Here is a 12,770-nt window from a genome sequence, read left to right on the forward strand (position 1 = left end):
GTAGTACCAGAGACTAAATACCTAAGAGAAAAACAAAGACATGTCATTGGAAGAGGTCATCATGTGTGAGAGATGGTCAGTGGTAAAACCTTTGGGCTTCTCACTCACCCAGGCCCTAGCCAGTCTAACGTGTCTGCTTCTGGTGGGAACAGTCGTCAAGAGAAGCAATGTTCTCCTTAAGTCTTTCACCAGCAGGAATTCACTGGGCAAACAACCTTAGAGATTTTCAACAGTAAAGGTGACTGCTGGCCAGGCAAGTAACAAAGTCAATGCTAGAGGCTAAGCCTCTTCAGCTAGGTTCGTAAATCAAAAGGTAGAACGGCCTGACACCAAGCCAGCTGCCAACACAGCAGTTCATTAGCAGATTATCCTGATTGCTGTTTCTCAGGTGTTTTGATCAGGCTTTGGGGTCCTGTTTTATCCTTTCTGCTTCCTCTGTGTCCCTGAAGAGGAGGGAGAATTCCTCTTCCATACAGCTTTTCGCAGGCTGGGGCTGTCCTCCCTCACCACAACACTCGTGCGGGGGAACATCCAGCTGAAGAATCCTGGACCTGGACTCCCTGACACCTTCTCTGGAGCCGAGGCTTGTGGAGGTGCTGCCAACTGCAGGATGATGGCATTGAAGGACCTAAGTGAGCTTTGCACAGCTGTGGTATTTCAGAAAGGAAAAGGACAAATCCGTCCAGAGTCATACCATATTTTGCCTTTTGAACTTGATCAAAGCTGAGACTATATATATGCACGCAATAAAGGCGACTGGGAATGCTCAGTGTTGCTACTGGAACCCTTATATTTTTATTGAAATCTGGTATTTTAATAATGCATGAAAAATACTTTTTAGAATTAGATACATTTAATTTTAAATGACAGACAAATTTAACAACAGACTTAAAAACTATTACTTCAGACATTTATTGTAATTTCACCAAATATTTAAAATATCTGTGAATTGGATTCATCTAACGACCACAAAATTCTTTCAATTCTGTTTGTTTCTAGCAAAGACTTTAAAAGGCAATCTAACATACTTGTTGGAAAAATAAATACGATTAATGTCCATTAAGGTAACATACCCTATTATTGTTATTCAAATACTAACAAAAGAATAAACAATTTGGGTTTAGACCATACAATTAGTAATAGTAAAATTACACTGCAATAATTTCAGACTATGTAAGGTCTGCTTCTGTAAACATATTAATAGATGAGTATGTGTGTGTTGAGTCATATGCATAAATATTCCCAGACAGAGTGGCTAGCTTCCAGGCTTGTAGACCAAGTCCATGTATAACTTCTCACGTTAGGGGCACGGTATGGGCAGAACTGCACTTCTATCCTAGCTGATGGCATAAATCTTAATTGAATTAGAGGATAAAGTAAAGGTGTGTTGCATACCATTTAAGATGCCAACAAGTTCAGAAATTCCTCAAGGTGATTTTTTTTTTCCTTAATTCTCCTTTCTAAAATGCCCTGTCCAGTAAATGCCCCTTGGATTGTACATTTAGCTTTAATAAAAGTAGATTCTAACACACAACTGGGTCTTCACTGACTAATGCTTTATGCCTTTGCAGGTGCACTGAAAAAGAAGAGAAGCATTGGCCCAGAAATCTTTACTTTCAAAAGCAATTCTAGGATTGATTCCTCAGATAGGGCAATGAAAGTTTAAAATCTGTTTTTTAATGAAGAGCTGTATTTTGGCATTGCTGCTGGAAGACAAACTTCTATATCTTGCAGTTATGGCATTCTTATCATTAACTTTATCTTTATAACCTACCTCTTAAAGAACTGTGTAATTTAAGTTGATACGGGTATCTGAAAGCTCTCTTTATTGCCTGTAGTTCTTTCTGTAGTTTCAGTTTCACGGCTAAAAAGAATACGATCTCTAACGACGCTTTTGTTTTTACTGCCCTGTTTTATCAGACAAACTGCAATTTTACACCTTGTTAAGGAAGCAAGGTGAGAAGAAAACCACATTATACTGTTGACAAGGAAGATAAGACTATTATTTACCTTGACATTTTTGAGCAATAATATTCTTCATGTAACAGGATGAGAGATAAAGCATATCCTACGGTGATAATGTGCAAATTGAAAGGAACTTTCTTCCACATGCTATCAACGCTAGTAAAGATGCCCTAGTGCAATAATCCTATATTTGAGCCAGTTCACAATGGACTATTTTGGAAGAAAAGCGAGCCTCTAATTCAGTCAACTAAAGTAAACACATTTTATCTGTGCACTGCACTGAATCATAGACAATTTATTTAGGTGACTGAATGAAACAGGGTTTCGTTTTCTGTGTTTTTCTTTCATTTCCCTTGGATCTTATTCTGACCTAGAGGAAAAGGCCATCTGAACAGGGAAGAGTACGTTGCATACTAATGGCGGCTGGTCAGTGGAACTGTGTATCTGCAGAGGCTGCAAGACACTTCAGAAGTTTAAGGTACTGCAAAATACTCTGTTTCAAGCCAGGATGATCTTCACGATGAAGAGCAACAGAGAGAAGGAGGAATTAGCCACTGTCACTTCTTCCTTGGAGCAAAATGGCATAAACAAAGCTGAAACTGGAATTTTAGCCCATGGGAGGAAATTGAACATACCTTTAATAGACTGGGATGCTCAGGATCTGTGGCGATGACTGTGAGAGAAATGCCCGTTTGAAATATGCAATAAAATGCATAAAATCATCACAGATTAAACTCATCAAATGCCTCTAGAAGAAGCAATTAAACTCAATTTGATTTCATCACAGTTTGTATTATATAGTCATCTAGTTTATCGGAATCTTCTTTAAATTTTGTCCAAACAAATTAAAAAAAAATTTAGTCAGAGAGGCTCCCAGAGATTCTCTGGGAGATTATTCCTTGTTGTTTGCCAGGCTGCTCTCCTCTTCTTCCCCCTCTCCCCACCTCTGATTCATCCTAAAATGTTCTTATTATTCTTTCTGAAGTAGCTTTAATTGAAAATTCCTCTTAGTTCTTCCCCCAACCTTCCTTTCTTTATCAGACAGCCAGAGGGCGAGGTGTATTAATAGCAGCTGCATGACTCAGAGTTGGTAGCTCAAGTGGATCCCTTTGCACTGAGCTTTGCTGTTTGGCCTCCCTGGCTGTGTTGCCACCGAGCTCAGGGAGCACCTTCACTTTCTTGCAAACAAAAATAAACTGCAAAAGCACAGAGGGGGCTGGGACTGCCTCAACCTCTCTGTCCTTCAGAAGGATTCTCCCTACTGCTGTTTTCTTCTCCATCCCCACTGGGATTGTATACGAAAAAATGAGAACATGTATATGAAAAAAAAAGTGTGATCCCATCCCCCAGTGTGACTCTTTCCCCCACCTGAGTGATGAAAAATGAGCGAGGGTCCCATCACCGCGATGAGATGGAAGAGGGGAACAGGGTCAGCGCTCTCCACTCAAAACTGCATTCCGCGCTCTTTCTCTGAAGGCTTCCCTCTTCTCAAGAGCCATCACAGCTTGAGCCTTCCCAGCCCCTAGCTCACCACAGCCCGAGCCCCGTTCCTGCCCGCTGCATCCCCCCGGCTGGTGACATCGCCAGCTCCGTGCCACCCTATCTGCCGAAACACCCGGACTCCCACCGCGCCCCAGCTGCGCCTATCGCACCCACACCCACAGGGCCTCCTGAAATACACGCCTGCCTTTTTCTCCCCAGCCAAAAAGGAGGGCACATTATTTCCTCGCAGGGCTTTGAATGGAAAACATCCACGCTGCCAACTCCCCCCTCCCTGGCTCAGGCTTTACTGACGTTTTCTTTTCCCGTCTGCCCAGTTGTGCTAACGGAAGAGCTCTTTCTCCTCATCTCCTCACCGATGTGAGCGAAGAGTTTTTCGAGGTCAGCTTTACCGCTGAGCAGCTATTGCAAGCAAAGACACGCAGGCAGAGCGGGGCTCGGGTGATTGCTCGCGTCTCCGAGCACCGGCTCAGCCCGAGCGTGCAGGACGCTGCGAAGCTCCGCGCAGAGGGGCCGCAGCGCGGTGCCGGCTCCAGCGGGCCTCGGAGCCGCCGTGCCCCGGACGCCGCCTCACAGGGTGGGTGCTCGCCGCCGTCCCCTCACGGGAGCGCCGTCTCTCACCCTCGCTGTCCCCCCATGGGAGCCCCGGTCCCACACCCTCCCTGTTCCCCAACGGGAGCCCCAACCTCCGCCCCCTCACGGCCGCAGCGCCGCCGCCTCACCGCGGCCGCGCACAGCCCCTTCCGCTCCCGCGGGCCGCTCGCGCGCTGCCAGCCCCCGCTCCCCTCCGCCAGCGCCGGCACTACGGGCAGCGGCTTCGTGCCGCCTGACGCGCATGCCCGGCCGCGCCGCGCATGCCCAGTGCGGGCATAGGAGCAACATCTGATAGGGGGGAAAATCTGAACGGCGGCGGCCGCCGCCATATTGCGGAGCTGTCAGCGGCAGCCGCGCTTGGCGCCTCATCCCCGGCGGCGCCGCGAGCAGCACGGGGCGGCCCCGCAGCGCCTCCTGCCCCGCTGCGAGGAGGGAGCTGCGAGGCGAGGCGAGGCGGGGCGGGGGGGGCACCGCCCTGCCCCACGAGGAGCGGAGAGCGCCGCACCCAGCACCCTACCCAGGGGTCTCGTCTCCCCCCTCCGCCCGACGCCGCGGAGCGCCCACCCCGCTCGCGGGGGAGCGGAGCCCCAGGTGAGGTGGGGGCGCAGGGAGCGGCCGCGCCGCCGTGCAGGCCGCGCTGGCCCCGCGGGGCGCTGAGGCGAGGGGAGCGGAGCGGGGGCGGGGTCTCCCCTGCCGCGGCGCCCCGGAGGGCAGCGCGGGGGCGGCAGGCCGCGGCCGTGGGGGCCCGCTCTCCCGCCGCGCTGGCGGCAGCCTGAGGCGGGAGCCCGCCCGCAGCCCTCGGGGGGCGGGGGAGGGCACCAGCGCGCAGCGGGGCGACTTGTTGCGGCGGCGACGCGGCGTTGCGACGCGCTGCTCGTGTCTGGGGCGCAACGCCCGCCGCTGCCGGGGAGGGGGGCCCGGCTGGCCGACCCCGCCGCCGCTGAGGGGGCGGTGGGTGCTTTGTTGGGGAAGCCCCGGGAGCGCGCTCTCGGCGTGCCCGTGCCGCGCAGCCCCCTCTGCATTATTCATGTCCCCGAGCGTCGTGGCTCTTGAGGTTACCGTAGACATGTGGCAGTCGGGTCGGCCAGCTGACTGTGGCGGTGTGGAAGAATAATAAGGAATTACTTCATAAACAAGTTCTGTGAAGCATCTGTTGCTGTCTATTGTTTTCAACAAATGCACATTTTTAGAGCCCTTAAATACTGACCGACGTAATGGGCACAGCGGCCCTGAATGAGCCTTTGTGCATTGTTTTTTTGAATGGATTAATGTTTTGTACAAGTCGTGGGCATTTGTAATTAACCTTGCTGCTTAAAGTCTAGCGCAGATAAGGGGTTTTAGTTTCAACTTTGTGGAATTCATTTCTCTTTTGTCAGTTTTCTTAATTCAAACGTGAAAAAAATAACTCTTTAGATTCTATGCCAACACAACTAATCACATCAGTTGTAAGGTGCTATTAAGCTGTCTTTTCCAGTCTATGTAACACCCTAGACAAGTATTTCATGTTCCTCTTTCTGGTACAGGCTTTTAAAAAGATTCTTTTTGTTTGTTTTTTTTTTTAAACTCAGTTATGGGAGTTGCAGTTCTGAGTTTTAATTAATTCTGTCTTTGTGACTGGTTTGTATTAGTCCTCAGACGTGTCCCGGCATCTTACTCTGTTTTGTTTTCATCAGAGATGCTTGTCATCGTGTTTGTCACAGAAACGTTTTGAGGATGCATTTGCCTGCACAGCACTTCACATACTCAGAAGATCATAGAAATACCGTTGCTGCTGTCAGCTCTGATGTAGTGCATTGGCACAATGCTGCTGGGCAGCGTGTGTTGCGAGGGAAGACGGTGGAGTTGGTATACAGTAACATTATGGCTACTGTGATGAGGTAGTTTTGTGATCGTTAAGAGACAAGTAGTAACTGTTTATTGAATTATAAGGCTTTCCTCTATTGGTCTATTGATTTAGCATAAGAGGGACTGTGAGAAAAATAAATTGCAAGCCAGTGCAATGTTCCCAGATAAGCAACCTCCCAGCAAATGGCAATTGCAGGGCAGTGGCGTATTTCCAAGCTTTGTGCTGAAGTGACGCAGCTCTTCCATCAGGTTGGGAGACTAGAGAGTAAAAGTACAAAAAACAGCTTTAGAAAACACACAGAAAATGACATGGTGTGATGTGTCAGGAGCTGTCCAGAGAGTTTTCCTTGCATGCTGACTGAAAGAAACGGTGTGAAAGTGTTTGTAGAGACAACAAAAAGAGTTCTGGTCCGACTATTTCTGCCAGTGCAGTAGAGAGCATTCCAGGGCTTGGTGACAATAGAGCTGCCAGAAAAAGAGTTGGTTCACAGAAAATTAGGTAAAGCCATAAAGAGAGTGAGAGTATGGATCCATCTACAAGATGCAAAATTAGGGGGATAAGAAGTGTAGAGGTTATGATATTAGAAGGCAGTTCCTGGTTAAAGGAGGTTACCTTAGCCACTGCCAGGATGGGTATACGGCCTTTCTTCTTCAACAGTCTTGCTCAGCTTTTTGAAAAGGGGGACTTCTGTTGGCCGAAGCGAAGAAGGAAGTTATTTAAGGTATTACTTCTTTCTATTGGATGTGTTAAATACATCAAAGCTGTCCTATCACTTTGTGTTGCATTAGGAGTCCGTGGGAGTAGAGGAAAGGGAGGATTTTCAAGTCTGTAAATGTAAATAAAGCTTTATACAAACTTCTGAAGAAAGTCCTGATTGTTGAAAGATACACTGAGTGCTGCTTTAATGGATCACTATCTTGCGTGCTCCGTGAGTTCACTCCACAGCTGAAGGCACCTAGGTAAACTCTTTCAACTTTGAAGGGCTGTATCTGCGGGCTAACTTTACCAGTAGGCTAATTCTTAGCTGTGCTTTGAAGTTAAAAACTTTTTTCCTTTCTGCTTTAGATGTTTATTAATCACTCTGTGAAATGAAACCTTCAAGTCATGTAGTACAAGGAAAAACAAATTGGCCCAAAAAGAGAGTTGTTAATCTTTACACTAGAACATTTTGATTTAAGAACTCTAGCTAGTGTATGTGGAGACTGATGCGAGTGGCCAGTTCATGTTCATAAGTTTCCTTTATTTTATGGAACTAGTTCTAAGAGACTTAACAGCATTATTCAGAAAATATATCCCATTTCAAAACCAGGTATTATACCCAGAATTTTGGTTATGTCATAATTCTTTGCTAACTGTATTTTTAGATAAAGGTTTATTTCACCTTGAAACAACAGAGTACCTGCATCAGTCACACTTCTTAATTTCCATTTTTGCTTGTGTATCAGATGTACATGGGAAGATTGGCCATCCTGTCATTGCAGGATTCAAAATCTTAGAGTTATTTCAAATAGTGCAGTTGTGGGTACTTTGAAGCTAAAATTTGAAGTAAGGTTACTAAACTTAATAAATATAAACTGTATGTAAATTGTATAGCACATCTATAGCATACCAGTTTATTAACTGGTAAAACTGCAAGTATTGCACGGATATTCTTTGGCTGGCCTGCATTGCTTTTTGTTTAACTACTGTGTTGGCAATCACCAAGTTTTCATTCGTACTTCTGAAGTTCTCGGGAACTCCAGTTTGGAAGAAACACTTCACTCTTCAAAATATATTTAACTATAAATACATTTAATGCATAACAATTGTACTGGTTATATTGCAATTATTTTTCAGAGAGACAGCAAGCCTATCTAAAGTATTTCGAAGGAAGGAAGGATTGGGAGAAATGGTGGTTTTAAGAAGGTAAAGATACAGTACTAAAAAAAGTTGGTACGTAATACTCTGCATGTGATATCTAGCACTGGTCAAATCTCAGCTATTACATGTTAGTTATAGAATTCAGCTCTTTTTTTCCTTTTTTGTGAGATAGATGGCTTTTTTTGGTTCCCCCCTTGGTTTGCTTACATCACAGACAATTGAGTAGACGACCTCTGTGTCTGAAAAAGATGTATGCAGAAGTAAAGTCTGTGGCGAATGAACTTCTTTATTGGACTGCAGCAAGTGCGTTATTAGGGAGATGTTAGCGTAAAAGATGATTGCCCTGCAGGCATTCACGGGCTGCTTTGGAGTAGAGAGGCATTTCTGTAGAAAGCTGAGACCAGTTAGTGAGGTACAGTGGCCTGTAAGTTGCCTATTGCTGCCTCCCCAAAGACCTAAAACTTTTAGGTATCACAAAAAATTGAATGGTATAAGATTTTGAAATGAAAAAGTATATTAATTTTAAATAAGTTCCTGTAAATAAATGAGTTAGTTGTATTTCTGTGGCTAAGGCTCTGTGGTCCCTGCCCTCTGTATAGGGCATAGATGATGAACCTTGCTAGAGCTTAGGAGGCACACTGCTGAAGAGACTGCTTCTGAGAGAAGGTCTTAAGCTGTGAGATAGGGATCCTGCTTTTGAGGGTCAGTTCTCTGCCAGCCAGGCATCCTGCTCAAGCCTTCTGCCTCCTATCCCATCCTCACCTGACCTCAGACCCATGGCTGTGTATATGAATGTTTCTTTTGAAAACAGCTGCTGCGTAAATTATTTGACAGAATTTTGGCATCAAGCATTTTATGCACCATCATTTTCCGAAGAAAGCTTTCTTTGTCATCTTTCAACAATTGCTTTATTTGTTGGCTTCTGTGGCATAACTGGAAACATGGATGATACTGATTTAAAAATCCTAACTGCCTTGTAGTGAAATGAATTGAAATCACAGTTCTTCATTTCAAGAGAATTCTTGAAGTTCTGAATGATTTTTTTGTTTGTTTGTGATGTGGAGCCTTCTGATATTTTGGTGGTTTGGTCCGGAGTCCAGATTACTGCATATGCTGTGAAGGTCTCGAGGGCTGGAGTGTTGTAGCAGTAGGAACTCGGCAAAGTCACAACCCTGCTAATCCTGACTTGGAAGAGGCACCTTTGGGAATCGAAATGCCAAAGTGATAAGCCTTTATGTCTAGTAGGTCACAAGGTGGTTTCAGAATGCAGGAAGAAAGAGGGATATCATTCCCAATCCCAGCTGGTTGTTTTTTTTTTCCCCCTACTTGCAAGGCCATCTCACATGACTGTTAAGATAAAAGTAAGTATAAGTAATCAATTGTTTCAAAGATAAAAATTTAGTAAAACTGATACGGTTGCATCCACTAAATATAAATTTATTGGAAATGGGTAAGTAGCAGAAGTGAACTCCCATGCCAGTAATAATAGTGGAGGTGCACAATATTTTGCCTGGCAGTGATTTTTTGTTTCTTCTGGCCAAATATTTTCCTTACATTTGTTTTGTTTTTAATGTTAGCTGGTGCCAATAATTGGGAAAGATAGGGTGTTATTTTTCTATTCAGTGCTTATTTGATTTCACTTTTTGCACAATTTTAAGATCTGTGAACTTCTTGATTTTTATATACCTATAATATTTAGTTGAAATGCTTTTGTGTGAATATACTGTTTTGAAATTGCATAACACTGAGTATGAAAGCATATAGACACTGGCTGTTTTTTGCATTATATATACAATGGAAACAATGGTCCATGAATTTAAGTTGCAGACCCTATTAGTTGAGTTTGATTTCTTTTTTTTCCTTATAATATGGCACAAGGTCTTTATGATCTGAAATAGAAACAAGTTCAGCATAGTTGGCTCTAAATTTATTAAATTTCTTTTTTTTAAAGAAATGATAGGTTGTTTTTTTTTTTACTATAGTAAAAGATATTACAGCAAACACTTCAACAAAAAAATACTTGGGCTATTACTTGCTTTGCACAGATTTTTTTCTGTTGCTTGTGTACTGTGATAATTTATCGGGCCCACGAGATCTATGGGGCTGACAGTGAGACTTCATTTTTATTGAGGTTTGCACAAGAGGATTCTTACTTTTAGCTGATGGCTTTGTTTTATTGCATGCGAACAATAAATGTTAATTCTGTAAACTCATTTAAATTACATGTCTACCAATTGTGATTTGATGACATAGAATTATCCTATAAAACTTTGTATTCACGTTTCTGATTTTAAAAAATACCTTAAGGTTTTAAAATAGTTTTCAAATAAGTAATTTAGGGCTGGTTGATAGTAGTTTAACAAAATGTTTGGGTAAAACCCGAAGTAAAAAGTTGGGACTTATTTATGGAAGAATTTGCAATGATAAAACGTATGAGGGTATGTCAGTCATTCTAGAAAGTGATAGACATGATCTCTCTTAGAAAGACCTCAGAAAGTAATCAGTTGATAACACAGATCTCAGCCTTGTGCCATGTGTTCTCATTTGTCTCCTGGAGACTGGACTTAGTTATCAGTCATCTTACCGCACCCCTTCTTTTTTCAATGCTTATGTAACTATAGGTACATAAAAACAGTTGTGCTACTTTCTATTCCTTTTAGTACTGTTGAGTTGGCACGCTTGTAAAATGGTGGATGAGAATCTAATTTAGCTTTGCATTGTTAATTAACTGAGTTTAACTCTAGGGCTTCAATCTGCCTTCAGTTTTGCAAGCAACGAGCCTCTACTGTCAAAAAGATCAACGCAGGGATTACTGCAGCTCGGAATCCTGCTTACTCTTAGCAGATATTAAAGCCAAGCTTGTTTTGCCTTTTACTACTCTTTTGAATTTTTCTGAGGAGTACATTAGGGAAAGGAGGGGAGAAGAGGGGGCAATCTCTTCTGTGAACGGGAAATGTGCTATTGAATTTTATCAAAAGCCAGTGTTGTAAGGACCCAAACAAACCTCCCCCCCCCCCCCCCCCCCCCATATCCTGAAAGCTTTTTTTGGATTAAAAGAAAAAAAGGGGGGTGAAATTGTGGAAAACTGTATTCATATTTTTCAAGAATATATTGAACGATATCTTAGAATAGTAAGGTAGTCTTACGGATACTGTCCAATACTTTATAATATCTTCTGTAATTAAAAAAATAATGTGCTGGAATGTAATTGTCTTTATGCTAGGCAAATGTAGTATTATAACTTTATAGTTGTGCTACATTAATTATGTCATAATGAATATAACTTAAAGATACTGTTTTAATTTTTTGCAGGCTGATTTTTCATTAAACAAAATTTGCCCCATATCTGCATTATACCATTAGATCTCTTTCTGTAATCTTTAGTCTTAACATTCATTTTTCTTTACCAGCCAACAACATTGATGCTTCTTAAATTCTGTTTTCATCCTTTATCTCTTTTTTTGTATTCCCTCTTTTCAAATGTATCTTTACAGATTAGAAAAAGAAATAAAAACTAAATGCTAGTGCACCTTAGGTTGCTGTGCAAATGTTTCTAATATTTACTGTATTTTTTATTGCCAAGAAGCAAGGAAAAATAACTTCTTTTGTAAATATATATATAACAATACTTTATATTTACATTTTTCTTTATCAATGAGAAATTATTTATACAAAAGTTTGCTTTCGATAAATGAATTACTCTATAAACATTTTGGTTTTCTCCTTATATACTTCTTTTAAGCACTTCTGAAAATTTTATTCAGCCGATGCAGTCATGGAGTTATAATACTGGAATCTTGGATTATTCAGAATAATATGTTACTTTAATTTTTCTTAGTATAACTGTAATTCCAGTTGATACTATTTTTGAAGGCAATGTCATCTTTGGTACTCTTTGCAGACCAGCAGCAGGACTGGTTCATGGAAGTCATTACTTTAGAAGTGTGCAAGAGGGTGACTAGCTGCTTATTCTGAGTTAGAATGAATTGAAAAGGAGGCAGGATGCTACCTACCAATAACATTGCAAGCATATTTTTTTCAAGGCATAAAAACTGTTTTGGAACAGAACACAATAGTGAATAATTACCATGTAGACATAACTTACAGCCTTTCTGCTTTAAAAAAAAAAGCTCTGTCATTTTAAGCAGAGCAGATTTTCTTCCTTTTTTTACTGTCATGGTGTACTTGCATTTCTCTTCATTTTGGAAAAATGACCGTACCTTTCCTTCACTGAGAGAAATGGGTGCTTTTATAGACAAGAAATACAATTTTGATGCTTTAAAATTATGTTAGGTTTTTTCTTTGTTTTCATGATGTTTCAAGTTTGACTAGAGTTGACAGATTAAATTGCAGCTTTGGAGTTCCTTGTACAAATTTTAGTTCCTTGCAAATAATGTTAAAGGTTTTTAATACTAGAAGATGTCTGATATCAAAAGTTTTTAAAAGAATTTGTAGCACTTGGGGAACTGTTGTCTCTTTATTCTAACATTAGTGGATTATTATTCTACAAAAACTAGAAAGGAGGTCACTACTTAGAGACCTGTAGATTCTGGTACTGGTTAGCTTAGATGCTTTTTATTTATGTTATCTAATGAAAAGTGTATTTTGTACATGTAGAGCACTTGTTTACCTGCTTTGGAATTTTTACTATTTGCTGTGATGTACATGAACTCTGTTATGATTAATTTAAATACGACCCTTTTAATTTTGTTTTTGACAGAAAGGGACAAAGAGTTTGTAGAAGACTTAAGTGGACAAGAGACTAAAGAAAACAAGAAAAATGCCGAAACCAGTAAGTAGCTGTTCTCATCTTACTTTAGATGAGTAAGCTCATCTAAAATCTAACAGGGTTTTCATGTTTTAGAGTGGTGATCTTATAACAGCTCTAGTTGTTTTGACTCTGCCCTTTCTAGATTTCATATGATCTTATAATGTACAATTGGAGTTGAGATAGTTTAATACCAATATGTGAAAAAAGATCAAGAAAGCTCAGTGCTGCAAGTTG

The 12,770-nt window shown here is 41.9% G+C and overlaps 1 protein-coding gene across 4 annotated transcripts in view; it reads left to right on the top strand.

Moving 5' to 3' along the window:
- Positions 1–4,417: 4,417 nt before the first annotated feature.
- RDX (radixin) overlaps positions 4,418–12,770 on the top strand; it is a 42,714-nt gene continuing 34,361 nt past the window's right edge. Inside the window, exons 1-3 of one of the 4 annotated variants that reach the window (XM_076328166.1) lie at positions 4,418–4,650; positions 7,742–7,837; positions 12,486–12,557. In XM_076328166.1, coding sequence (XP_076184281.1) covers positions 12,546–12,557 — 12 coding nt within the window. In that variant the 5' untranslated portion in view covers positions 4,418–4,650; positions 7,742–7,837; positions 12,486–12,545. Of the gene's footprint in view, positions 4,651–7,741; positions 7,838–9,105; positions 9,127–12,485; positions 12,558–12,770 lie in introns of those variants that run through there. The other 3 variants (XM_076328165.1, XM_076328164.1, XM_076328167.1) reach the window with 3 other exon arrangements.

The sequence above is a fragment of the Aptenodytes patagonicus genome, chromosome 1 (assembly GCF_965638725.1).
Source record: "Aptenodytes patagonicus chromosome 1, bAptPat1.pri.cur, whole genome shotgun sequence".
Taxonomy (NCBI): domain Eukaryota; kingdom Metazoa; phylum Chordata; class Aves; order Sphenisciformes; family Spheniscidae; genus Aptenodytes; species Aptenodytes patagonicus.